Source organism: Mauremys mutica, chromosome 3, assembly GCF_020497125.1.
Source record: "Mauremys mutica isolate MM-2020 ecotype Southern chromosome 3, ASM2049712v1, whole genome shotgun sequence".
NCBI classification, from domain to species: Eukaryota; Metazoa; Chordata; order Testudines; family Geoemydidae; genus Mauremys; species Mauremys mutica.
The window spans coordinates 158823707-158848261 of NC_059074.1; the positions used below are offsets into that span (position 1 = coordinate 158823707).

A 24555-nucleotide genomic window follows, 5' to 3' on the forward strand; every position below is an offset into this window, starting at 1 on the left:
TGTATAAAAATCTTTAAGCAGAAGTTTCACAACAGTCCTGGCATCTGCTTTCCTGCAAGGAAAAGCTTCAACCCAATTGGTAAATACATCAACTAAAACTAATACATATTCATAACCACAACATTTAGACATTTGAATAAAATCAATCTGAATATTTACAAAAGGTCCCCGAGGAGGAGGGTGGGCTGCCCGCTTAGCTTTAACAGCTTTACCAATGTTGTGCTGTTGACAAATCACACAGTGTTGACAGTAGGAATGTGCTACAGAAGGGAAACTCGGTGCACACCAATCTATGTTAACTGCAGCAACCATCCCCCCTTTGCTCACGTGTGCCATTCCATGGTATATGTGAGCAAGATAGGGCAGTAACATCTTCGGTGCCACCAGGCGACCATCCGGGGCACACCAAAGATGATCAGTATGGAAAATGCATCCATCAGCACTCCAAGAGTGTTTCTAGGTTCTAGATGCAGCCTCCTGGATCTTAGCCAGATCCTCAAGGGAGGCTAGTGAAGGCTGCTCAAGTAGGACACAAGTATGTTCAGCCTGAGGTACGGAAAGGGTCGCTGCTTTGGCTGCAGAGTCTGCCAAAGCATTTCCACGGGTAACTTCATCATGAGGGGTCTTGTGAGCGGTACATGTAACAACAGCAATAGCTTCCTACCATCCCCAGCCCTCTGAAATCTGAGGTAACCAGAAGATCCCACGTACAATATGGGGAGTGGGTTAACTTTTCATGTGTCTTTGCTTCCAAAGACCGTCAGTATGCAAATTTTAATTACAATTTGTAATTAAAAGATTTGGCCAATGTAGTTTCTTTCTCCCACCCAAGAAAATGTACTAGACTTTAGTATATCACTTTTTTCTGATGTATCCAAACACTTTGTATTCTAAGTCGAACAAAACAAGTATCCACATTTCAATCCAACACTTCCGCTAGAGTTTAAATCAGACCATCCCATGAAAATATTAAACACAACAATTCTGGCCACGAGACAAACACCACAAGACAGAACATAGAACACAAAACATAATTTTTACTCAGTCAGTAAATGCATGGTACGTTGAATGCTGTTCAGCTGGCATTAGTTTTCTTTGATTATCTGAAAGACAAAAACAGAAGTCTACCCCTTCTGGGCAGTCAATTACTTAAAATATACAAATACTCTTGTTGATTTTAGGCAAAACGGGAATTACCCCATATTTTCTTGTATGTGTTTTATAGGCAGCCCAGGTTACAGCGGCTTCTTCCTTATCAGTTAGATAATTTGCATTAACACAGATGCTTTCTGGCTTGCTTTTTACTTTTAACTTTTGCTTTTAAACACTGAAAGAAAACATCACCACTTACAGTGCCCTTAGAGCCTAATACAATATTAATTACATAGCACTGTATACATTCTTTAACTAATTTAACAAAATTGTTCATAGCCAAATGATTGCAATCTAATAATTTCTTTGCCTGAATTTATTTACAAACATGTCAAAGACACCAAAAACTTTTCTCTTTAGCATTTTTACAAAGTTCAACTGCTATTCCTTCCAGCAACTACAGAGTCAACTTTTCACTGTCCTGTAAATCACTTGCTTTGTCTTTCAACGGCCACTTACCAATTCAAATCACCATTCCAAATATCCTCCTGAGTATTTGAAATATTCATGCTTATACTCACTTACTCTTTCCTTCCACTACACCTTCAAAAGTTTCCAACCTGTTCTCCAATCTCTCTGTCTGTTGCCTGCCCGCCTGGGCCCGATCCTGTTTTTCTCTCTGAACCGTCCCTTTCATGGGCACAAACTTGTTCCACTACCGGTTTAGCTAGGAGGGTGGGCTTCTCAACTAGCCCCCACCCTTCTGGTCTTTTCCCTAAAACATTTTTACTTACAAGACTACCCGAGTCCTCCCTAGTAAGGCTTGCCACCTGGGCAAAAATACATGGCCATTGGGTAAAGGCCATTTACTTAACACATAATCCAAACCCCTTTAAGGGGGGTCTACCCAGAGACCCACCCATTTGTCTGCTGACACTTAAACAAAAAAAGAAAATTACACAGAAAGCAGAGAGAATTACAGTCTAAGCCAGATTTTTTCCTACTTCTATTACATTGTCCGTTACAGGGGGCGGAACAGAAGAATCTCAATACAACCTTAGAGCTTCATCGCACACATGGCTTCCACCCTGAGGAATTACGAACGAGAAGTTCAGATCCGCCCACACACCTAACGCCCAAATGAACAGAGCAGAAAACAACAGTAACCGGTTAAACAGAACAGAACCAGAACCAGATAGTGCACCAAAACCACATAGTGTTTCCTTATTCTATTAGGGCTCACCTTTAATCATGCAATTCTTGACATATAACACCAACAATACCAAACAAAGCAAACATAAAATAACAAGGGTAAAACAGATAGATGGTGTAAATTCTGCAGGGCTCCCCCATTCTCAATCGCTCACCAAACTGTGACAAATATCTGTTACCAATTTATCCCTCATGTCAGGTGATCAGACTGACACTGCAGGACGGTGGGGGAGGATAGAGAAAACAGACCATATAATCAAATTTTAAAGCTTCATTAAAAATAATAAAACAACAATGGAGAGTGTTGGGAACGCTCCCACATCACTCAGCAAAAATATGAATGCTCCAAGCCTTAAGCCACTTTAATACTCACACATGTCCAGACTGGCCACGTCTGTGTATAACGGTCAGAGAAGGGGGAATAGGTGGACGGGAGATTATCCTGTATACAGCTTGTTCAGAATTTCCAACATACTTCTGCTCTTGGGATGGCTGTTCTTTTACACCCTGGAATCTCCTGCGGTGTCTCTTTCTGAGATTCCAGTTCAGGTCAGCTGCCTGTGGCTTTTCCAGGAATTTCCAAGCCACACCAGCTACAGGGTCGCAGAAGCACACTGCTGGATCTCACTGGAAAGTTAAGCTTTGCAAATGTAATTTCAATTCTGTAACTTGTATTGCCTTTGGTTTGCCTGTCTCTATCCTCCACAAGCAGCTGGGGCTGAAAGCAGTTTTTCTTTGCACTTAGCATAGTCTGCGCTGGTTCTTGACCTTGAACGTAGAGCAACTTTCCCTTTATCTCTGGGACAAGCTGAATTTCAAATTAACCCGTTCCTAGACAAATTGCTCACACTGTGTCAGAGGCTTTTCTTTGGTGATTAAAAGCTCCTCTGAGATATATGATCTTATCTAGATTGAAGATACCTTCTAATGGACATTGTTTAGATGGATTTTCACAAGTGTGAAGATTCCAATTCTCTAAATACCTGCAGGTTTTAGGACCATAATGTACGTACATGGAATATGCTGGGGTACTCTTAGGGGGTGAGGTGGAATGCTTAGACTGTCCCTTACCCATTTTCCACTTACACACACAGAGAGGGTGCCCTGTCTGCGCTAGCGGCTCAGAAACTAAGGATCTCTCCCTACAGGGCACTCACACAGGAGAGACTAACGGGGATGACCATGACTCTCCTACACCTCCCTTCAGCAAAGAGCATCGGCTAGTCTCTGGGAGACGGCGCCGCTTACTCTGATTGCATCCAGTGAGATGATCAGACTGTCAGTAGCCCACACGCAAAGGAAGGTGGGGGAGGGAAGATGGGTTCACACACTCCTAGACTCAGGAAGCTTCCTCGCCGGACGATGCCAGGCCGAGTCAGCCCACCGTGGGTCGGATCTCCTAAAGATCCACTAGTTACCGGGCTTGCATTAGAGTAGTCCTGATCACTAGCTTTCGCTTCACAGGGTACTCTGGGCGTCTTCCGATAACAATCACTCACACTGGTGTACACACACACACACACCAAGGCCTCTTTTTTTTTTCCTTTTTCTTCTTTACCTCTGGGTTTTTTTTTTGTTTTTTTTGTTTTTTTTTTTAAACCACAATGCATCTTTACCTGGTCCGGACCAATACCATGAGGCGGTATGACAACCCCTCTTGAGGCGGTAAAAACCCCTCAGCACCGGTGCATTCTAATGCATTTACCTATGCATTACCTTATGCATTACCTTGGCCAACTCAGCAGTTCCCAGTACTGCTATAAACTAACCTTGTTGGGGCCTTTCCCCAATACCACTCTGCATCTGATCTTGCTGCACAGTCAATAAGTTCAGATGGCGTGAGCCCAACAGAGACAGACGTCCTCACGGACAGTCCTCCTCCGATACCCCAATAGAGATTTCAAAAGGTCTCATACCTCTCATGTGGCGCCATGGGGTTCGAAGGGGAATGACCCTTAGTAGCCGTCTGTGGGTCCGTGGGCGTTGCCATCCCGGACGAGCCCCCAAATTGTCGGAGAAAAACTCAGTTCTCGCTTGTTCGTTTGGGTGCAGCAAAATCAAATACTTTATTATTTCTCCAGTAATTACAATGGAGGGAGAGAGTGCCATAGGACACAGGGTCGCCCCAGTCCCGGACAGGTCTCTCAACTGGTAAACAATTACAGCAAGTCTTTATACTTTTGTTACAGACAATAACTAGCAATAATAGAGACAATAGAGAGCAACAACTACATTTTGTTTATACATAAGCCATTCTGCTATCTTGTTTGTCTCACTCCTAAGAAAAGCAAGCCTGCATATTTGGTTATCAGTTACAAGGTCGTAATAACTTTGTACACAGTTCTTTCCCTATGTCTCACACTATCCTTGCTTCTAGAAGTCTCACGTCATTAGGGTTACAGCTGGGCTAACTCTTGCTAACTGACTGACATGTATTAAGATCCCCTTCAAATCCTTATTAATTCTTTCCCTGCTTCCACACAGGGTACCTACAGTTCAGGGTAGAGACAGCTTATGGCACTATGGAGCAGTTGCACTATCACTGTCTGTTCTGGGGATAAATGGAGGACTTTATTGCCAGGCTTGTCAATACAGTAGCTCTCTTTTTTTTTTTTTTTTGGTTTTGTTTTTTATTGCTGTATTCACTTAAATGGCCGTAGGTTATATAGTCTGGAAATTATACATAAATTATGAACTGTTGGAACACAGCTTTTTTCAAAATGAAAACTTGCAGGCTTTTATTGCGTAAAGTTGATAGACTCTCTTGGAATTAAATCTTTGGGTATTTTTAGCCTACACAAACATGTACTTCACTGCAAGCTGGGGTGTAAATCTACCACATGTTTATCTGTCGTGCACTATGTGTTGGTGTGGACCCTGCTGATGCACACTGACAGTTCCTTGTGTGCTTTGATGTACTCCCATTTCAGAACACACTAAGGAACTATTAGGATGCACATGGACATCTAGTGCTCAGCATGCTAGTGTGGGGTAAATTACTCCCAAGTTTGCCATGAACTAAATGCTATTAAGCTGTTAAAGTGGGAGCCAGGAGACCTGGATTCTGTTCCCAGCTCTATTCATTTGGTTAAGTGCCTCTGATCACTTAGATGTAGGGCTGTTGCATGTGGTTTCTAAAGCACTTTAAAAACTTCTCTTGAAAGGCTCCTTATAAGTGTAAAGTATTATGATAATATAGAAGCAGCAAAGAATCCTGTGGCACCTTATAGACTAACAGACATTTTGCAGCATGAGCTTTCGTGGGTGAATACCACTGGTTCTAGGGGACTTAGTCAAAGAAAATCCTGCTAAGAGGAAATGTTTTTGAGATTTCATAACCATGTTCTTTACGTTTATTCTAGGAACTTGAACTGCCGATGCTCAAAGTAGCTGCTACTGAAATTGTATCGGGAGTCTCTGGGGAGTCTGAACAGAAGCTGAGAGAGTTGTTTGAACAAGCTGTGGTGAGGCCAGGGAGCTGAGCTAATAAATTGCTTTATCCTTTCTCTTCATAAAACCTTTTAATGGTCCCTTTCTGCTGCTGCAATTTGAAATTAAGACTGAATTATTTGTATTACTGTAGAACCTCGGATCTTCAGTCATGGACTGGGATCCCATTGTACCAGGTGCTGTACAAACCCAGAACAAAAAGACAATCCCTGCCCCAAAGAGCCTTCAATGTAAATATAAACTGTAATACAATTATTAATGTGTAGTCACTCTGTTAGGCAATTCACTACATAAAATACTTGGCTTTTGTATACACTGGAGTAATTACTACTCTGTGTTACTTAAGAAGTTGACCTCTTCATTAGGTCTGTGAATTTGGATACATTAGTGATATTAGTATGTGTCAGGAGTCTACCCTCACTTGAAACTGGGCGGTTTCAAAGTGAGGACCCGCATGTCTTCCCCCACCCCAAAATCCTAGGGTAGGTCTCCCCTTCGGCTGCCACCACCCTCCTCTCTCTCCATTCAAACGCCTTGAATCTCTACACACAGGGAAGCAGAAAGAAAAGAAAGAATTTATTAAGAGAACAAAAGAAAATACAGAATCTCTATGAGCCCAAGCTGGACACTCATAGGGTATAACCTTATCAATCTCTGGAGAGAATCCCCTCTCCCCCTTTTCTCAGTAAAAGCAATATCAGCAAACAGGAATAAAGCATTTCCTTTAGCAAACACACAATTGCAAATGTAGAAATCAAATCATAAGACTAATTCACCTTTCTAATTAATACTCACTATTAATCCAAAACCAGTTCTCACACAGACAAAGGCTTCCCTCCACAGAGATTTGAAAAAAATCTTATCTCTGATTGGTCCTCTGGTCAGGTGGTCACCAGGTACTACATGTTAACCCTTTACAGGTAAAACAGACCTTAACCCTTAACTATCTGTTTATGACAGTATGAAATAAGAAATTGCAGGGAAAGAGCTAGGAATCCAAGAAAAAAATTTAGGATTAACTCTTCCTATATCTGCACAGTCTTAAATAAACAAGAGCACGGCTGGGTTACTGGCTGAAATCCAGCCCAGGTTGGTGATGACCAAACACTGATGTGAGAGTATCTTGGTCTGTCTGGTTCTCCATGAGAGCAAAGAAAAACAGAAGGGGTTGAGGGGACGCTACTTATTAAAAATCACTTTTAAGTACATCTCTGTATAATTCCCTAGAGAGTCCTCCATATCTGCCTTTTGACAACGCTTGCTTTTCCATTTCCATTCTCCACCATCACCACTATTTTGAGGCCTCAACATATTCATTAGCCTTCGTGGGATTCAGAGGAAGCAAGGATTGTGGAGTCACGTTAGTTTCTGTCCCAATATGAACCTGAGCTGCTGTTTTGAATTTAAAAAGCCTTTATTACAAACAATAAGGAAACGAGAACCAAAATCATGGTATAAAATGGATAATGTGGGTTGTTGGTTTTTTTTGTTTTGTTTTTTAAATATTCTTTGCATTTAAAATGGTCTGGCCCTTAGCTATCAAAATTAACTTTTTCAGTGGAATTTATTGCATGAAGCATGTTTCAATTAAAAAAAAATTTTTTTTTTATCTTAGCCACTTACATTAGTTATCTTAAATTGCTTTTTCAGTGACTCTTGGGTCTCATGAACAAAAAACTTGTATTCTAGCATGCGCCATATGTCTGGTACTATAATCCCTACATAGCAAAATTATGTTCTTTCTGTACCAAAAGTGCTGATAAACTAAGAGAAATAATGCTCGAGCAGCTAGGTGGCGCACATGCTGCACTGGCTTGACAGCTTTGGCGGTGTGCTTTTAAACTCTGCCTTTCTATATCAAGAGGCGTTGACAGATCTGAATAGAGAAGCTTCTCTGTGTTTGCCTGTAGCATACTTTTTTTTAAGGATTAGTTAATGTTTAAATACACTGATGAATTAAAGTGCCAGGTAAGTGCTACTTTTTATTAGCTTTGTCCTTTTATGAACATGGAGTTCATTAAATGAAATGTTACGGAAATCTATAATGATTTATGTGCTCCCTGCTTTAGCTCCTTGAACATGATCCGACTCTTCTAGTAATCTGAGTTGGCAAATAGTTTCCATTATCACCCACGCCTGCCCCTTGCCGGTTGCATGGTATTAGCTCTCCATATTCTACAGCATTAGTGACTTCTTGCCAAACAAAAATTTAAATGCCTCAACTTCTGTCTTGGGCTTAAATATTTTCAAATCAGCAAAATCACAACAATGCAGTGTCTGTAGAAGACACAAAGCAACATAAAACATATTTTTTTAAAAACTCATGCTTTAGTTTCCTGATGATCCAATTCCATAGTGTACTTGGCTTCTCTAAGAGAATGAAGAGAGCAGAGAGTGGGGGGATACTGGGGTTTGAGACTGGGTGGTTGTTCAGAGTACATGATAGCACTTGCTGTAATATAGCTTTTAAGCTTTCAAATGGGAGAACCACTTTTCTTAAATTATTACTTATTATATGCTATGTGTATTGAGAGTGATTACTGTGGTGTTCTTGTTCCTAGTCCAATGCACCATGCATCCTTTTCATAGACGAGATTGATGCAATCACCCCAAAAAGAGAAGTTGCCTCGAAAGACATGGAGCGGAGAATTGTCGCTCAGCTTCTAACCTGTATGGATGGTCAGTTTCAGCAATGAAATTAACATACTTTTATTTTTTAAATTAACCTCCCCCCTCTTTTGAAGTCCAGTTTTGGTTTTAACTTGTTTAAAATTAGATTTAAATTGAGCTCTGAACAGTTGTGGGTAGTTGAAGATCCCAAAGTATTTTTGCAGAAGTGGGGGATATTAAGACCAATTCCCTGGTTAAAATCCTTTCCATATAACTTATTTCTGCCTTATTAGATTTTCCCTCGCGATTCAGTGTGACACTCTTCACTTTTTCTGGATATCATGATATTAACTTCCTGTCCTGTGTTGCAATGTCATTATGCACAATTAACAGTTGCTGCATTTCATCCTAAATGTGGTTTCTTTTGAGTGTGAAGAGAAAATATTTCTGAATGTTGTCATTTACAGATCAGTTTATACAGCACCCTTGAAAGCCTTTCAGTGCTATGTAAACATATGTGTTGGAAAAGTGCTATGTAAATGTTGTTTCAAATGCCTGAGATTGTATAAAGAACAAACTATGTTGCTAGTGGAAATAAAGATAAGTGCCTAGAAATTTTCATGGTTAAAAGAGAAGCCGCTTCAGGCTGTTTTGCATAACAGTAAATGGTTTCCCAACTATGATCAAGAGTATGTGTCTAAGAAGAGTAGCATTAACAGTGATGTTCCAATAGGAAGATATAGCACTTTTCTGAGTACTTGTTTATTGCCTTCCATCCTCAGACCTGAATAATCTGGCTGCCACTGCTCAGGTCCTAGTCATTGGAGCTACTAACAGACCAGACTCGTTGGACCCAGCATTGAGGCGCGCTGGAAGATTTGATCGAGAAATTTGTCTAGGGATTCCTGATGAAGCAGCTAGAGAGAGGTATATCTTAGTAGGCCAAGGCTTCTGTTGCATATTAGTGGACAGTTAAGGACAAATGTATAGCATGCATAACCACATGCACCAATCAGCCTGCAAGGGTAAGTGGAGAAGGGGAAACAGTGTGTATATTTCTGTGCTATCTGTCCAATCCATGGCTGTTCCGTGTGGATGCATGTAGAAATCTCCTCTTAACATTGCATTAACAAGTGTTCTGGGCAACTTTAAGAAGAGAATAGACCCTGGAGTTGGCAATATGTATTTTGTTGTTCAGTTTTCTGTCCTTGAATCTCCTTATTCACCTGTCATGGCTACAGGGCACAACTACACCTTAGATTCTTTTTAGTACCTCTTGAGTAGACCCCAGAGGTGACAGGCTTGACTTCTTGCACCTAACTGAGTGTAACCACGTGGCTCAACTATACTTAGAGTGGATCTCTAGGCTGCAGCTGCCCTGTTTCCTAACCATGTTACTGCAATAGGCCCAACTGCATTTGGCACCTATAAACCCTTTCATTCTGGGGACTTGTGACCAGTGAGTTGATTAAAACAGTTCAAAAACAGTGTATTCAAAACAAAGATTTATTAATTCCCCAAGGGTACAAAGCCTGTAGACAAAAGAGTAAAAACAATGAAAAGCCTGCCCTTGTGTCTTGCTTTCAAATGCTGGTAAGGAAAGAGTAAGCTGAGCTAATCCTCATCTCTCGTTAGGAAAAACAAACTGGTCCGCTCGCAGTGTGCTCTTTCTGTGTCCCCTTGTCAGCCTGTCAGCTTTTGCTGACCCCTTTGCACAGTCTCTGGCCACTCAACCAACACTTTTCTAAGAGTGAGGTCCTGTAATGGTTTATGTTCATTTTGATCTCTCTTCTTAGCTGAGGCAGAGGAGTTGCATCGTCGCTACTATAAATCTGGCTATTGTGTTTAGGTATTTGGGATGCTTCTTATCTAGGCCATTTATTTTACCTTTTCCTTTTACAATCCCTTTTGACTCTATGGCAAATAACCCATCCTGAATAAACACACAGAGGTATGCACCATGTTCTCAAAAAATGGTAGATATTATGTAGTTCGCCATATCAAAATGTTGATATTTCACAACTTGTGCCATTTCAAGGAGCAGGAATGGTGAATGTGAGTAGAATCTTCAGTAATCTTCCTCACATGTGAGAGCGGTTGCTTGGACAAGAAAATCTTGATCATTGTTTTGAACAGTTGAAGCTGGGAGTCTAACAGCATTCCTCCATATTGTTGTTGTTTTCTGCAGTTCCTGCAGATGTGGGCCCACAGGAACTACCAATATTGCTGCATTTTTTTGAAAGAATGGAAAAAATCAATCTTATGTATAGGAGTATGACAACAGGGTAACAGAATAAAGGAAAAAGTTACAGGTGTTGTTACGGTTTCATTTTAACATACAGTGAATCCATCAGATAGAAGGAATGTTTCAACTGGTTACTAAGTGGCTAGTGCTGTTCGTTTAGGCCCAGTTATTTGAAGATGTGTACACATCAGTTGTGCATGCAGGTTTTGTTTGCTCATACACATCTTTGTGTAAATACGAACTTGATTTGCATGCACATATTAGGCAGCTTTCATGCCCACTTCTAATCATACACTTATAAAAAATGTAACCTTTACTGTCAGTGAATATGCTTTTATTATCTTAAATGAAGGAATGGTAGTGCTTAGATCACAGACTGAGCCAGTCACTGCTACCTCTGTACCTTGAGTCACTTCCCCCCATTGAGCTGTTGTCAAATGAGCCAAAAAATTGGAAGAAAATAAGTTGATGCTTATTAACTAAAGATACTGTACTTAATTTTGTCTGTTAAGTGGGTAAAGAAAAACATACTGAACTTTTAAAGGTAATAGTCATTTAATAAATTGTTCCATTCAAAGCTTTAGCACAGTGCTAGCAGCTTGGATAAATGATGTCCAGATCAAATGGTAGGTATTTTTTTAAATTTAAAAAGACACTTAAGTGGTGGATTTCATTTCTCTGGTTTGTGATGCCTTTTAATATTTCCCTACTGAAATAATACTTTGCTATTTGTAAAAACTAGGTTAGCTCCCTTCTCCTAGATTTCTGTATTGCTGGAAGATAATATGGCTCTGTAAGGTTTGCATCTTTATTTGTCTTATCAGCATCCTTTGCAGCCCTCAGGTGGAAGGATTGTTGGGCCCTGGCGAGGAAATCCTTTAAGCTCTGACATGGAGAATGCTCTAGAAGAGATGAAAAATTTACATTAAAATATTTTTTAGTAGAACATGGATAAGGAAGAACATAATTGATGACATGATTTAAGTGGAACAATCTTGGATTAGCGAGTAAACTGTATCGCTTGGTAGAATTTACAAGCATCAGCCAGAGCAACATTCTAGAAATTCCTCGCTATTGCTCTGTTCCTCTATCTGCTGAATCTTTTCTCTTGAACACTTTTATCCTCATTAGCTATATAGAAGTGTTTCAACCTGCTCCATACTTAAATTGTGCCTTTTTAAGGCTGGACCTTAAACTAGACCTGCCTGCTCATGTTCTGCAAACAAAAACGGGGTTTTTGTAAAGACTGGAGCAGGTGAAATGTAAATAGATGTTGTCATACGCAGGAATGCGAACCAAGTAATCACTTGAGTGGGTGGTAACCCATTTGAGTTTTGGTGGAACCCACTTGGGATGTCATCTGACAGTTTAAATCCAATGTTGGTTGGTTTGATTTAAAACAAACCAAAAAACTAACAAAACCTGTAGTTGATTATAATATATGTTCAGCAAAACTCTTAACCTTTAAATGAGCATCACCTGGCTGATACTGTAGGTTTCTTTGAGTGTCCGGAGAAAACATAGATTAATTTTGTGGCTCTCAGCATTAGGTGACTCTCCAGTTAAGTGTGAATTATTTGGCTCTTGTGCCATTAGGATCTGCCCGAGTGAACTGAGATGACTTACATCTCTGAGCAGTGAAGTTTGCTTTCACATCAGAGGGGAAATTGTTGCAACTTCTATTTTCTTCTCTCACACAGAATTCTACAGACTTTGTGTCGAAAACTTAGGCTCCCTGAATCTTTTGATTTTCATTATTTAGCCCATATGACTCCAGGCTACGTAGGTGCTGATTTGATGGCACTTTGTCGTGAAGCAGCTATGTGTACAGTAAACAGGGTCCTGATAAAGTTGGAGGAGCAGAAATGGAAAGGTGTGCAGGCTGGAGAAGCAACGACTGAGCAAAACTTGGAGACTGGAACTGAAGCACTGGTGGAAAAGGATACTAAACATCCAGAGCTTCCTGCTAAGGTATTAATCCACTGTTACACTCATTTCACAATTCCTTAAAGACTAACCAGTTTGTGTGTGAACTTCCCACTCAGTCTCACTAAACATTTCTGATCACAGCAATATTAATTTCTAAATGAATGTAATTTTTATGGTTATGTAGCATTCTTCATCCATCTGGTTCATAAAGTACTTTTCCTAATTGACAGTACAGACTGTATGGGTATTATGACACCGAAACTTTATGGTTCTTATAACTTTTTTGCATGCACCTGGGGGCTAAAACTATGGGTCTGGTTCTCCTAAGCTGATATCACTCACTGGTGTTTGATCTCCTCTACTGTATGGCACCATTGCCTCTTTTGGGGAAGCAACATTTAAAAAAGGTAAAAGTTGGGTCTACAATACAGTATAATGCTGAAAAAGTCATTTGTGCATGCGTAGCAGGACTGGGGCTTTGTTGCAAGCCAGAGTGTTTCCAGGCAGCCTGATGTCAGAATATTTGGATGTCTCAAGATGAAATAGTGTGGCCATTGAATGTGAGCAGCACCCATCTGCTGTGAATTTAAGTACTGCCCTTGGAAGCTTCCTGAAAATGTGTTGTGCACATTAGTTGTTCTCTACCTGCATTCTGCAAGGACTGCTTCAGGTTTAAGAGCTGATATTTCAGAGTACTCTAAACTCCATGTGCATACTCAGATTCTACTTATAGAAGTATTGTCCAGGAAAATAGTTTTAATTTAAGTAGAGGGAAGATGAAAAACTCTAATAAGCAACTGCATGAGGGTAATATAATCATGACTCATGCGCCTCACCTGTTTCCAGAACACTAGGCGTGAGTGATTTTTATTTATTTATTTATTTATAAAGCAAATAGCTTCAACTCTCATGTCAGCATGATCAAAGAGGTTCCTGGTCATTGGGAAACACTCATAATAGAGATCTGTATGTTAAGGAATGGTGTAAGATCAATATTAATGACAGTATTGTAGGACCACATTAGACAGTCAACAGTAACATATGCTTATTAAAATAAACACACAAAAAAGCTTTCTACAGCAATTCATCCAATCTACAAAAACTAAGCATTCACACCTGTTGAGTTTCATCCCTCAAAGTGATGTACCGGTAGTTGTTGTTTTTGGGGGGGATGGGAAAGGTTCCGCAAACCTCACCCAACATTTCCCCTCCACGAACTTCTATGGGAAAATCAAGTAAGCAAAAGATAGAATTTCGTAAACCTTTTGTACCTCTACTGAAATGGAAATCCTGGAGCTACCATCCCACCTTAATATTACCATGCCATGTTAGGACCAGAGGTAGAGTTAATGGTGGAATGTGGAGTTATTTGGTCAAGGAATTCTCTGATACAAACCTCTCAGTAAGGAGCTGACTTTAATAATCAATGCTTTAAACTCCAAAAGCTAGGGAGATTGTTCCAGCTGAAGACCTGCATAGTATTCACCCTCTCCCTTCAGAGTCTGTCTGGACTGCAGTTTGCCAGATGGGGCAGTGTTAAACGATGCAAGATGCTCTCTGTCATTCACTTCCATTGTATCCAGAGCCTAAAGATCAAACACAGATCTGGTCAGCTTGGGACAAGGGTCGGCAACCTCTGGCACACGATTCGCCAGGGTAAGCACCCCGGCAAGGTGGGCCGGTTTGTTTATCTGCTGCATCGGCAGGTTCGGCCAACCGCGGCTCCACTGGCCGCGGTTTGCTGTCCCAGGCCAATAGGGGAGGTGGGAAGCTGCGGCCAGCATGTCTCTTGGCCTGTGGTGCTTCCCGCTGCCCCCATTGGCCTGGAACGGCAAACCGCGGCCAGTGGGAGCCGCTATCGGCCATACATGCAGATGTGGCAGTTAAACAAACCGGCCTGGCCCACCAGGGTGCTTACCCTGGCGAGCTGCGTGACAGAGGTTGCCAACCCCTGGCTTGGGAGAACAAGAGAGGGTGACTGGAAACTGCATATAGCAATTACACAGCATTAACCACTAAACCACAGAGCGTAAAAATACATGCAGTGATGCACAGAAATGTACTGAAAGCTTGTTATAAATGAGCACTGACTTTTAAGGGCTACATACAACTGAATGTAAATGCATGGCTGAAATTCCCAGTGCTGCTATGCAGAACCAGTGATTTGTTCTCTGTTATGAGCAATCACCTTTTTAAATAAACAGAATTAGTGAATTTAAACAGACTGGTTGGCAGTCCCAACAGAAGAGATCAAGAACTGCATTTGCAGCACAGAGAGAACTCTCTCCGGAGCAGTGTGGGAGGAAGTTTGCATTACCGCTGGTCATGGTGTGTGTGTGTGTGTGTGTGTAGGGGGGGAGGGCAGTCAGTCTGTTACTTTGCTCCAGTGTTTAAATTCACATGCACTGTGTCATGAATGTTACCACATTGGACTCTGACAGGCTTTGTCTGTAGAGGGGAAACTGAGAAAAATGGTATTTGTTCTTAAAATCTTGTCCATTGTCTCTTTTTTTCCCACTGCCATCTCCCTCAGGATGAATTGCAGAGGCTGCTAGAGTTGCTGAAGGAGCAAGATCCCCTGCTGGAGGAGCAGCTGCAGAAGCTCTGCATTGAAATGAATGATTTCATTGTTGCACTGTCTTCGGTGCAGCCCTCCGCCAAGAGAGAAGGCTTTGTCACCGTCCCTGATGTGACATGGGCGGATGTCGGAGCCCTGGAGGACATTCGGGAGGAGCTCACTATGGCAATACTGGTAGGAATGAATGCTGTTTAAAGTCCTGTTAGGCAATGCCAGGCTAATATATCTAGCTGGAGTCAAACTTACATGATGTTTTCTTTGGGCATATACACAAGGTCTTAGGTGTACCACAGCAAACTGGTCCTAAATTCTACGGCAAGGTCCCAGATTCTGCAACACACTGGTGCAGCAAACTGGAAATTCTGCTGCACTTTCATTTAAAATTATAGTATTCAGATGTCTGTCTAATATGAAAATGAATCGTAATACAATCAAATGGTCTGTTTTTTTGTGAGATTTAACTTAGCATTGTCCCCATGCTTTGAGTTTTCGGTGTGTTGTGAATTTTTGAAGTGATAACTTACATGACACTTCAGATGCAGTTATCTTTGGCAGCTGTGTTGGAGAAATGGGAGGCAGTTTGGTGGTGTGGGATAAGCATATCAGCTGGATACTTCTGTGAATACATGCAACTTGCCTCATGTGGCATGTGACCAGGATTCATGACCGAATTTGGTTGTCTGGTTGGATCATTAGCTTCCCTGGCTTGGGCTGGATACTGACAGGGAGTGCGACATGAACGCTGATCCATGTCCCCCAGTGAAATAGTTAATAATGTTGACATTTAACTATGAAACAAAAAGGTGACAACATCTGATTGAGGTGAATAAAGGAGATTGCACCTCTTTAAGCTCTCATTTTAAGATATCTGTAAACTCAAGAGGATAATTGCATTGATTTACACTCTTAACATTTTCAAATTTTATCTTCATGATATGGGCTAGGAAAATATTTTACTTTTAAAGGAACGCCTACGTTCTAGAACAGAAATCAACACCCTGGTGGGCCAGGCCGGTTTGTTTAACTGCCACGTCTGCAGGTTTGGCCAATCGTGGCTCCAGGCCACTTGGGGCTGCGTGAAGCAGTGCGGGCCGAGGGATGTGCTGGCTGCCACTTCCAGCTGCCCTCATTGGCCTGGAGCGGCGATTGGCCAAACCTGCAGACGCGGCAGGTAAACAAACCAGCCTGGTCCGCCAGGGTGCTTACTCTGGCAAGCCGCATGCCAAGGGTTGTTGATCCCTGTTCTAGAGCATAGTTCTGTTGCAAGGGATAGATTCTACTGCCAGTTCCATGGCCACGGTACATGGGGCCCTCTGCATGTACCTAGAATGTATTCGTGCATAATATTGTCCATGGTTCTGTATGTCTTTATTAAGATCCTGATAGCCAATTCTGTGAGGCTTTGTTTCTAGTGTTCTGAAAACTCTGCTTTGTCGTATCTGATATTTACTGCTGGTAAATTTTATGAATGAACATATGCAGCTAACTTTCTCTGTTTGATCTAATTGGTCTTTGTTAGTGATGAAACATTTGAGGAAATTTATTTTATGGTTTTGAACTGTTAAATCTTAGACCCACATTCACTCTTTCTGACAATTTGCTAAACTTTATTTTATAATTTGTAAAATAATTGTGCATACATTTCTCACTACAATTTTCTCTTCCTCAACAGGCCTTTACATAAACTGGGTATGGCTTCAGTAATAGGTTTTTATTAAAACTGTTCGAGTCAATGTCTAAAGTATGCACAAAATAGTCATTTGCTTCCATAAGCCAGTACCTACTCACCTATTTTTCAGCTCCATATTTTTGCTTGTTCAGTTTTGTTGCAGAGTCGTGCACCTTTTGCTTTAGCTCTAGTTTGCAGTTAGATGAAAATTCAGACCAGCTACATCTGTCACTGAGAACTGTTTGGGTTTTTTACAGGCACCTGTGCGGAATCCAGAGCAATTCAAAGCTCTTGGCCTGACAGCTCCTGCTGGTGTTCTACTTGCAGGGCCTCCTGGGTGTGGCAAAACACTACTGGCAAAGGTAGGAGTTTAGTAATTCACACCCTGCGTATGGCGACTGGGAGGTGGGAGAATACCAAAATTAGACTAGGGAGTCCTAGAATGGAAGTAGATGTTTTTGTAAGAATGACCAGTTGGCTTCTAATGGAAAATTACTGGGTCCAGGCCATATAATAGGAGTTGAACTCTTGCACTTACCTCATCAGGAGTTGGAGTACAAGATTTTCTTTAGAAGTTATTCAGTTTCTTAGTAAAATAATTACAATTTAACTTGAATGGGAAGAAAACAAGGCAAAGAATTAAATTATAAAAATAAAATAATAAAGAGAGGAAAGAAAACGGTTTGTTTATGAGATGTCCATCACTGGAATTTTCCACTGTGGAGGGTGTGATCAGACCTGGTCAGCTGTGCTCTCTTTTTTTTCTTTACCATATACCTTCTCTTGCAAATGCTTTTGCGTTCCTGCTGGAGCATTACATTTCTTATGGCCTTTCTCCCTCTCCAACACCCAAAGTTTTCAGACCAGTTGTTGTCTTTTAACATCAAGCACTGTTTATGGGGTGAAATTTCTGTGTAGCTCTCATCAGTCAATGAGAATTGTGCAGCCAATGCCTTAAAAGTAGAGCTGGGAACAATTTTTCTGACAAAGATTTTCTGCCAACAAATTTATATTGGAGTTGACTGAAACATTTTGTGAATTTGTATTGAATTTCCTAAAGTGTTTCAGCGCCCCCTCCTCCCCAATATCAAAAAGAAAAGTTATTTCAACCTTTTCAGAATTTTACTTCAATTTTATTCTTTAAAAAGGTTTAAAAGCTCAGAAACAAAATGTTTTGTTTGACCCCAAAATGATTTTTTTTCTTTTTCATTTCTCCAAAAAAATTTTTTTTAAATATTCTTCTGTTTTCGATCACTCAAAACTAATCATTTGTTTGTTTTAGGGAGTGGGTAAAGGGATAGTATCTCTCCTAAAGAGCTTTGTATAATTTGACAAACGCTTGACAGATCTCCTTTTCCTTGATGATCTTTCTAGTTCAGCAGACAGGATAAAAAATAATATCCCAGCTCAGTGTCAGCATCTGGAATCTTGCCAAAATGGTCAAGGAGAGAAAATAAATCCCATTTTTATTTTTACTATGATGATTCCCCAGAGACTTCAGAAACTCTCCTGAGGATCAGGAGTGGGAGCTGAATATATCTGTCTTTATCTTTTTGTTAGGCTGTAGCAAATGAGTCTGGACTGAACTTCATCTCTGTGAAAGGTCCTGAACTATTAAATATGGTAAGTTTTGTTTTGTTTTGTTTTTTTTTTTTGCTTGTGGCACCTTGGCCTATGCCTTTGACTGAATTCTTGGCTAAAGCCTGGGTCAAGTAAAAATCCCAATCATTATATAGAAGATAGTTTGCACAACAAAAATTCCATTGTATAACCTCTTCCTCATTCTTATAGCCCTTATGGCAGGCAGGTTGTTCTCTAGAGCAGTGGTCTCCAGCCTTTTTATGCACAAGATCTCTTTTTTTTTTTAATTTAAATGCAATCCAGGATCTACCTTGCCCTGCTCACTCCATGCCCGCTCACTCTGTCACTCGCTATCCCCCCACCCTCACTCACTTTCACCTGGTTGGGGTGTGGGCTCTGGGCTGGGGTGGAGGGGTTCGGAGTATGGGAGGGGGCTCCGGGATGAGCCTGGGGCAGGTGGTTGGGGTGCAGCAGGGGGTGCAGGTTGCAAGCTCTGGGAGGGAGTTTGGGTGCAGGAAAGGGCTCTGGGCTGGAGCAGAATGCTGGGGTACAGGAAGGGTATGGGGTGCTGGCTCCGGGAGGGAGCTCAGGGCTGGGACAGAGAATTGGAGTGCAGGAGGGAGTTTGGGGTGTGGGAGGCAGCATGGGGTGCTGGCTCTGGGAGGGGGCTCAGGCCCGAGGCAAGGGCTCGGGTGGTGGCTCAGGCCTGAGGGTTGGGATGCGGGAGGGGTGCAGGCTCCTGCCGGGCAGCATTTACCTCAGGAGGCTCCCTGTTGGCGGCGCAGCGAGGCTAAGGCGGGCTCCCTGCCTGCCCCGGCCCCACACCGCTCTTGGAAGCAGCCAGCACACCCCTGCAGCCCCTGGAAGGGGAGGGGGGACACATGGCTCTGAGCGCTGGCCATCCCTGTGGGCATCACCCTTGCAGCTCCCATTGGCCAGTGGGAGCTGTAGGGGCAGTGCTTGCAAGCAGGAGCAGTGCATGGAGACCCCTACCCCCACCCCAGGAGCCTGCCTTAGACCCGCTGCGCTGCTGGACTTTTAGTGGCCGGAGATCACGATCGACTGTCAGAGGCTCCAGGATCACTGAGTCAATTGTGATCTACTGGTTGGTGACCACTGCTCTAGAAAGAGGAGAGAGGAATTTTGGGTGGCTTAGATCTGTCCCAGCTCAAATGACCTCTCATGGTAAAGAAAATGAGGCTGTGGGGGGCCTGGTGAAGTAGCCAGTTGCTTGCATCTTTTCCAGTATGTAAGTAGCACTAAGGACAAAAGTTTCATTCTTAGTGAGAGCTGTGGGTCCTCAGCACATCTACAAATCAGGCCACTTACCTAAGCAAACTAACTACTAAACTAACTTTAGGCAACCAAGTTTGAAAATGTTATCAAAACTCATTCCTATTCTACTTTTAATAGAGGTTTAAATATCAGAAAAGTTGTTAACATTCAAGATACGTTGCTTAAATGTCATTGCTTTTTATGATCAACGATTAACACTAGTTTGAAGCTTCAGTCTCTCACTTCTGAGCACTGGGCTTAGAAACATTTACAGTAATTAAATTTAATATGTGCTACAGTTGATTAAAAGTGAGAATTATGTTGAGCACAATGGCTTCAGGCTTAGTTTTTCAAAGCAGAGTTGGAGGAGTGTAGCACTTACTGCTTATCGGTAGTGGGTGAAATAGAACGAGAAACAGGGGATTTGATCAATTGTCCTAGGCTTCCTCAAGTCTGCTGAAAGAGATGCCCTTTGGCAGGGAAAGAGAAATCCGCCATAGTGGGGATCCCGGTCTCTTTAAGTGCAAAGAGAAACTGTTTTGACTCCTGAACTCTGAGAGTTTTGAAGATAAGAGTGCAAAGTGTAACAATGGTAAATGAATTCCTATTCAGAATTTGAACATCTTTTTTTGTGTGTGCAAATGACTGTTTTTGAGTGAACTTCTCACTTCTATTTCAATTGTTCCTTTCTGTATTCATATAATTACAATGTGAACTTCAGATGAAGGAAATCTGTGGATGACTTTGATAATTAAAATGATGTGACCAGCTGAAGATCCATGAAGGTTCTAGTGAAGAATTTAACTATTAATTCTTAGTCAAAACACCGCAGAGATCATTATTTTAAAAAGGGGAGATCCTTGCCTGTAACATCTTATCAAATGTGGGCATGTGTAACTGTGAGACATCACAAAGATAACCAGTTCAGATGTAAATTTGTCCCCAATTTAAAAAAATGATGTGGCAGACTTAAATGTTGTGAACTGGCAACCCTCAAATTATGGCTTAAATTGGGGTTGTCAGGCAAAATGTAGATGTCTCAAATAGTTTCATTGAGTTTTATGTCTTGCTTATTTCAGTATGTTGGCGAAAGTGAGCGTGCTGTACGTCAGGTATTCCAGCGGGCCAGAAATTCAGCCCCTTGTGTTATATTCTTTGATGAAGTTGACGCTTTGTGCCCTCGGAGATCAGACCGTGAGGTGAGTATGAAAACATCTCCACAAGTAACTTCACTCAGTTGTGGGTTTCAAAGTGGGGAGTGTGTTATGTAAACTTTCAAATACTGTCTCATTGGCCCCTTCCTCAGAGACCATTCAGTAGAGATGCCATGTAAATCTGCTGTCTCCCAGAAACAATAATTAAATTTCAGGGTTGCCACATATTTAAGCCAAAGATAAAAATGCAAGCCCCAAATATGTAATTGGGTACAATACCTACTCCTGCTGCTCACTGTACTCATAGGTATATGCAAATGGCTCCTGGATTATGGAAAATTCCTCCAATTGAGATTCGTTAGTTTGGGAGTCACAATATCTCTTGTCACTGGAAAGCCATAATGGAAAATTGTTTGCAATTTAATGTAGTAACTAACTTAGGGCCAAATCCTGAACCCTGTTTGCAATAACAATGGGAACAGAAGCTCCTTAATGTCATGTATGCTGAGTCTGTGCAGGCGCAACCGATAAAGGAAATGTTTTATGGCAGGAGCAGAGTGGTATATGTGGCCTTCAGAGCTGCTTCACCAGAGGGAACCCATCTATCTTGATTGCCTTGTGGAAGAGAAACTTGAGCATTGTCTACATGTGGAATTAGCTCCTATTTAAGTCCTCGGTGTAGCTGCACCAGCACAAATTCCCATGCATACAAGGAAAGCAGCAATTTGCACTGGTGGAGCTGACCTCTGCTTGAAACCAGAGTGAGTTCCACCAGTGCAAATTGCAGCTTTCCTCATGTATGCGAGGGATGCGGGCTACAGCAGCTACACCAATGGCTGAAATTAGGCTAATTTTAAGTGTAGAGCACACCTTTGTTTGGATGAGCACAGACATGTTGCTATATAGATGTTCAAACATGTAGCCCCTTTGAAGTTTTCTACAGCTGCCTGTAGCTTTCATGCCCGCTGTGTAGTCATGGAGTCACTGTGTCTGTGCATTATCATCGGTGGGTTGGGTAGAGTGCAACTCCTTCCTATGGGTAGGAATGAGGGAGTTTGAGCAGCTTGCCTCTAAGTCCCCTGTTCCTACCCCACCTTTGGAAAGTGCAGAGATTTATACCGTTGCAAAGCACAGCCAGGCTGACGAGTCCCTGCCAGGCCCTGCACTGTGAACTCTGTAGGACATGGATTTGGGGCCCAAATCAATATAAACATTATGGGCCTGATTCATTTTATTGCTCCAGTTTTTACATTGGTGTAGCTTCAGGGAAATTACATCAGCATAAAACTGGAGTAATGCAGTAGTGAATCAGACCCTAGTTCTGTATAGTTCCTCAACATAATTTTGAGAACTCCCTGTTCTACAGTGATTGAGCTAAGGGAAACTGGTGCTGTTGCCTATGCTCCAATATCAGAGCTACAATTCTTGTGGTGCATAGTTGGGATTCCTATCATCTTAGGTGTTTCCATTTGCTTTTTACAATAATGTGGGTATTTCTACCATTTATTTGATTATCTGTCAAATCTGGGCAGGTTTATGGGTTTTGATATTTAATTTCTGAATAAAATTATAAATCTTAAAACAACCAAGTAGACATCTGCAGAACCACCAAACAATCTCCTCTTGTAATTGAGTCCTTGTCCCCTACCTAGAATTTCCCATATCTCTCCACGTATTCTTCCTTGTCATGTCTAGTTCTGTTGGTCTGCTAATAGAGGCATATTTCTAGCCATTGCTCTTTGCCTAACTTTCATGAAAAGCAAAGTTCAATAGGATTCCACTTTAAAAGAGGCTTGTAAGTCTACTTTCATTAATAGAATCCCTGTCCAAGATCTTGTAATTTTAAAGCATGTGTTGAGTAGTATACAATAGAGTTTAGAACAGTAGTAGCTATAATGGAGATGTTAGTACAGTAGGACCTCAGAGTTATGAACACCTCCGGAATGGAGGTTGTTGGTAACTCTGAACAAAATGTTATGATGATGCTCTCAAAAGTTTACAACTGAACATTGACTTAATACAGCTTTGAAACTTTACTATGCAGAAGAAAAATGCTGCTTTCTGATTTTTTTTTTAGTAGTTTAACACAGCACTGTACTGTATTTGCTGCCTTTTTTTGTGGGGGGGTCTCTGCTGCTGCCTGATTGTGTATTTTCCATTCCAAATGAGGTGTGTGGTTGACTGGTCAGTTTGTAACTCTGGTGTTCCTAAATCTGAGGTTCTACTGTATTTAATTATGAGTTGAGTTGAGATGGTCAAAATGTATTTGGTTTAGAAGTTTAATTGGGCAGGGCTCTCAAAGCCTGTGTATATGTAATTTTTATTGTCTATATTTTAAGCAAGACAAACAGAATGGTGGGTGTTTCAAGTAGTGAGTGCTTCACAGGACAGCATTGTCCTCCTTTTTTTAAATTTAATGAGAAGGAGGATGCTTGTCACCTGTTACATATGAGATGTATGCCAGGTACAAAGGTGGCGTGACACATGAAGTTGGGCTGGTGGTGTGTAAAGGAGATAAGGGAAGTGGTCAGTAATGAATCTTGATCAAAGTGCTGTGAGAGAAGCATAATCTTGGAGTGGTATTTTGGAAGACTAATAAGTACTTTTTTCTGTATTTAAATGATTCACATTCTTGCTTGCTTTCTCAATTTTGCTCGAACCACATTATTGTTTTCAGGCAGGTGCCAGTGTCCGTGTGGTAAACCAGTTGCTAACAGAGATGGATGGTCTGGAAAATCGTCAGCAGGTTTTCATTATGGCGGCTACCAACAGGCCAGGTGAGAAATAATCAACAAACAAGCTTGCTATTTTTTCCACAAAGGGACTCTCAGGTTTAAAAAATATATATTTTAAAAACAAGTACAAATACTTGTGTTATTAACACCACCTTAGCTTACTATAACTGAAACAACTTTCAATATCTAACTCTTCACCATTTATGTTTACTACTTATGTTTCTCTCTGCTTGAACAATGAAGAGTCATTTTCTGGTTCTCATTTAGTAACAAAATGATACAAGGTATGGGTTGCAAACACTGCAGGAGATGTGAACTTAAACACTATTTAATTGAGACATCAAGAAAACATTTCTACATTAAGGTTGTTTGAAAACCTTAATTTATGTAATCTAATTTAAGGCTTAATTGACTGACACTTAAAGCAGGTATGTTGTCTTGCTTGTATTTTTTGTTTGCATTCTTTAATGTTCAGATGAGGTCAGGTGCCTTTCAACTAACCTTTTTTGTGTGCATAAAAGCATAGTGGTTGTTCGGTATAAGATCCTGGCATAGACCAAGTTTCATGCAGACATCAGTCTATTCCAAGTTGTCATGACTGACAGGATGTAAAATGGAAGTTAACTTGTTCAGATATAAAGCTGTCTCAGTTGATTCCTGATCCAGAGCTTATTGAGGTCAATGGAAAAATTGCCATTAACTTCAGTGGGCTTTGAATAAGGTCCTTGGAATTTAGAAAATACGTTTTAGAAATAGAGCAGACAGTGCATGCTTCTTTCTGCTTACATTGTTTGCCACTCATCTGTGTAGTTTAAGTTTATGGCTTTGTATATTTTATACCAGATTTACCATATACCATGTCATCTATCTCCTCTCTCCACTCCATAACCTTCCTTCTCTCCCCTCTTCACACTCTTCCCTCCTCCCCCCCCCCCACTTCCGAAAAAAACTTATTCTCAAGAACCCTATAGCACGTTCTGTTTTTTCAGTTGCCTTCCTCTCATCCTGGTCATGTTTCTGGCCAC

General features: G+C 41.3%; 1 protein-coding gene across 1 annotated transcript in view; it reads left to right on the top strand.

Annotated features, from left to right (window-relative positions):
- The window catches only part of NVL (nuclear VCP like), a 77448-nt gene that overhangs the window by 16214 nt on the left and 36679 nt on the right, over nucleotides 1-24555 (top strand). Inside the window, exons 10-18 of the mRNA XM_045010817.1 lie at nucleotides 5667-5768; nucleotides 8316-8433; nucleotides 9147-9291; nucleotides 12310-12580; nucleotides 15072-15290; nucleotides 17043-17147; nucleotides 18346-18408; nucleotides 20721-20840; nucleotides 23473-23572. Coding sequence (XP_044866752.1) covers nucleotides 5667-5768; nucleotides 8316-8433; nucleotides 9147-9291; nucleotides 12310-12580; nucleotides 15072-15290; nucleotides 17043-17147; nucleotides 18346-18408; nucleotides 20721-20840; nucleotides 23473-23572 — 1243 coding nt within the window. The remainder of the gene's footprint in view (nucleotides 1-5666; nucleotides 5769-8315; nucleotides 8434-9146; nucleotides 9292-12309; nucleotides 12581-15071; nucleotides 15291-17042; nucleotides 17148-18345; nucleotides 18409-20720; nucleotides 20841-23472; nucleotides 23573-24555) is intronic.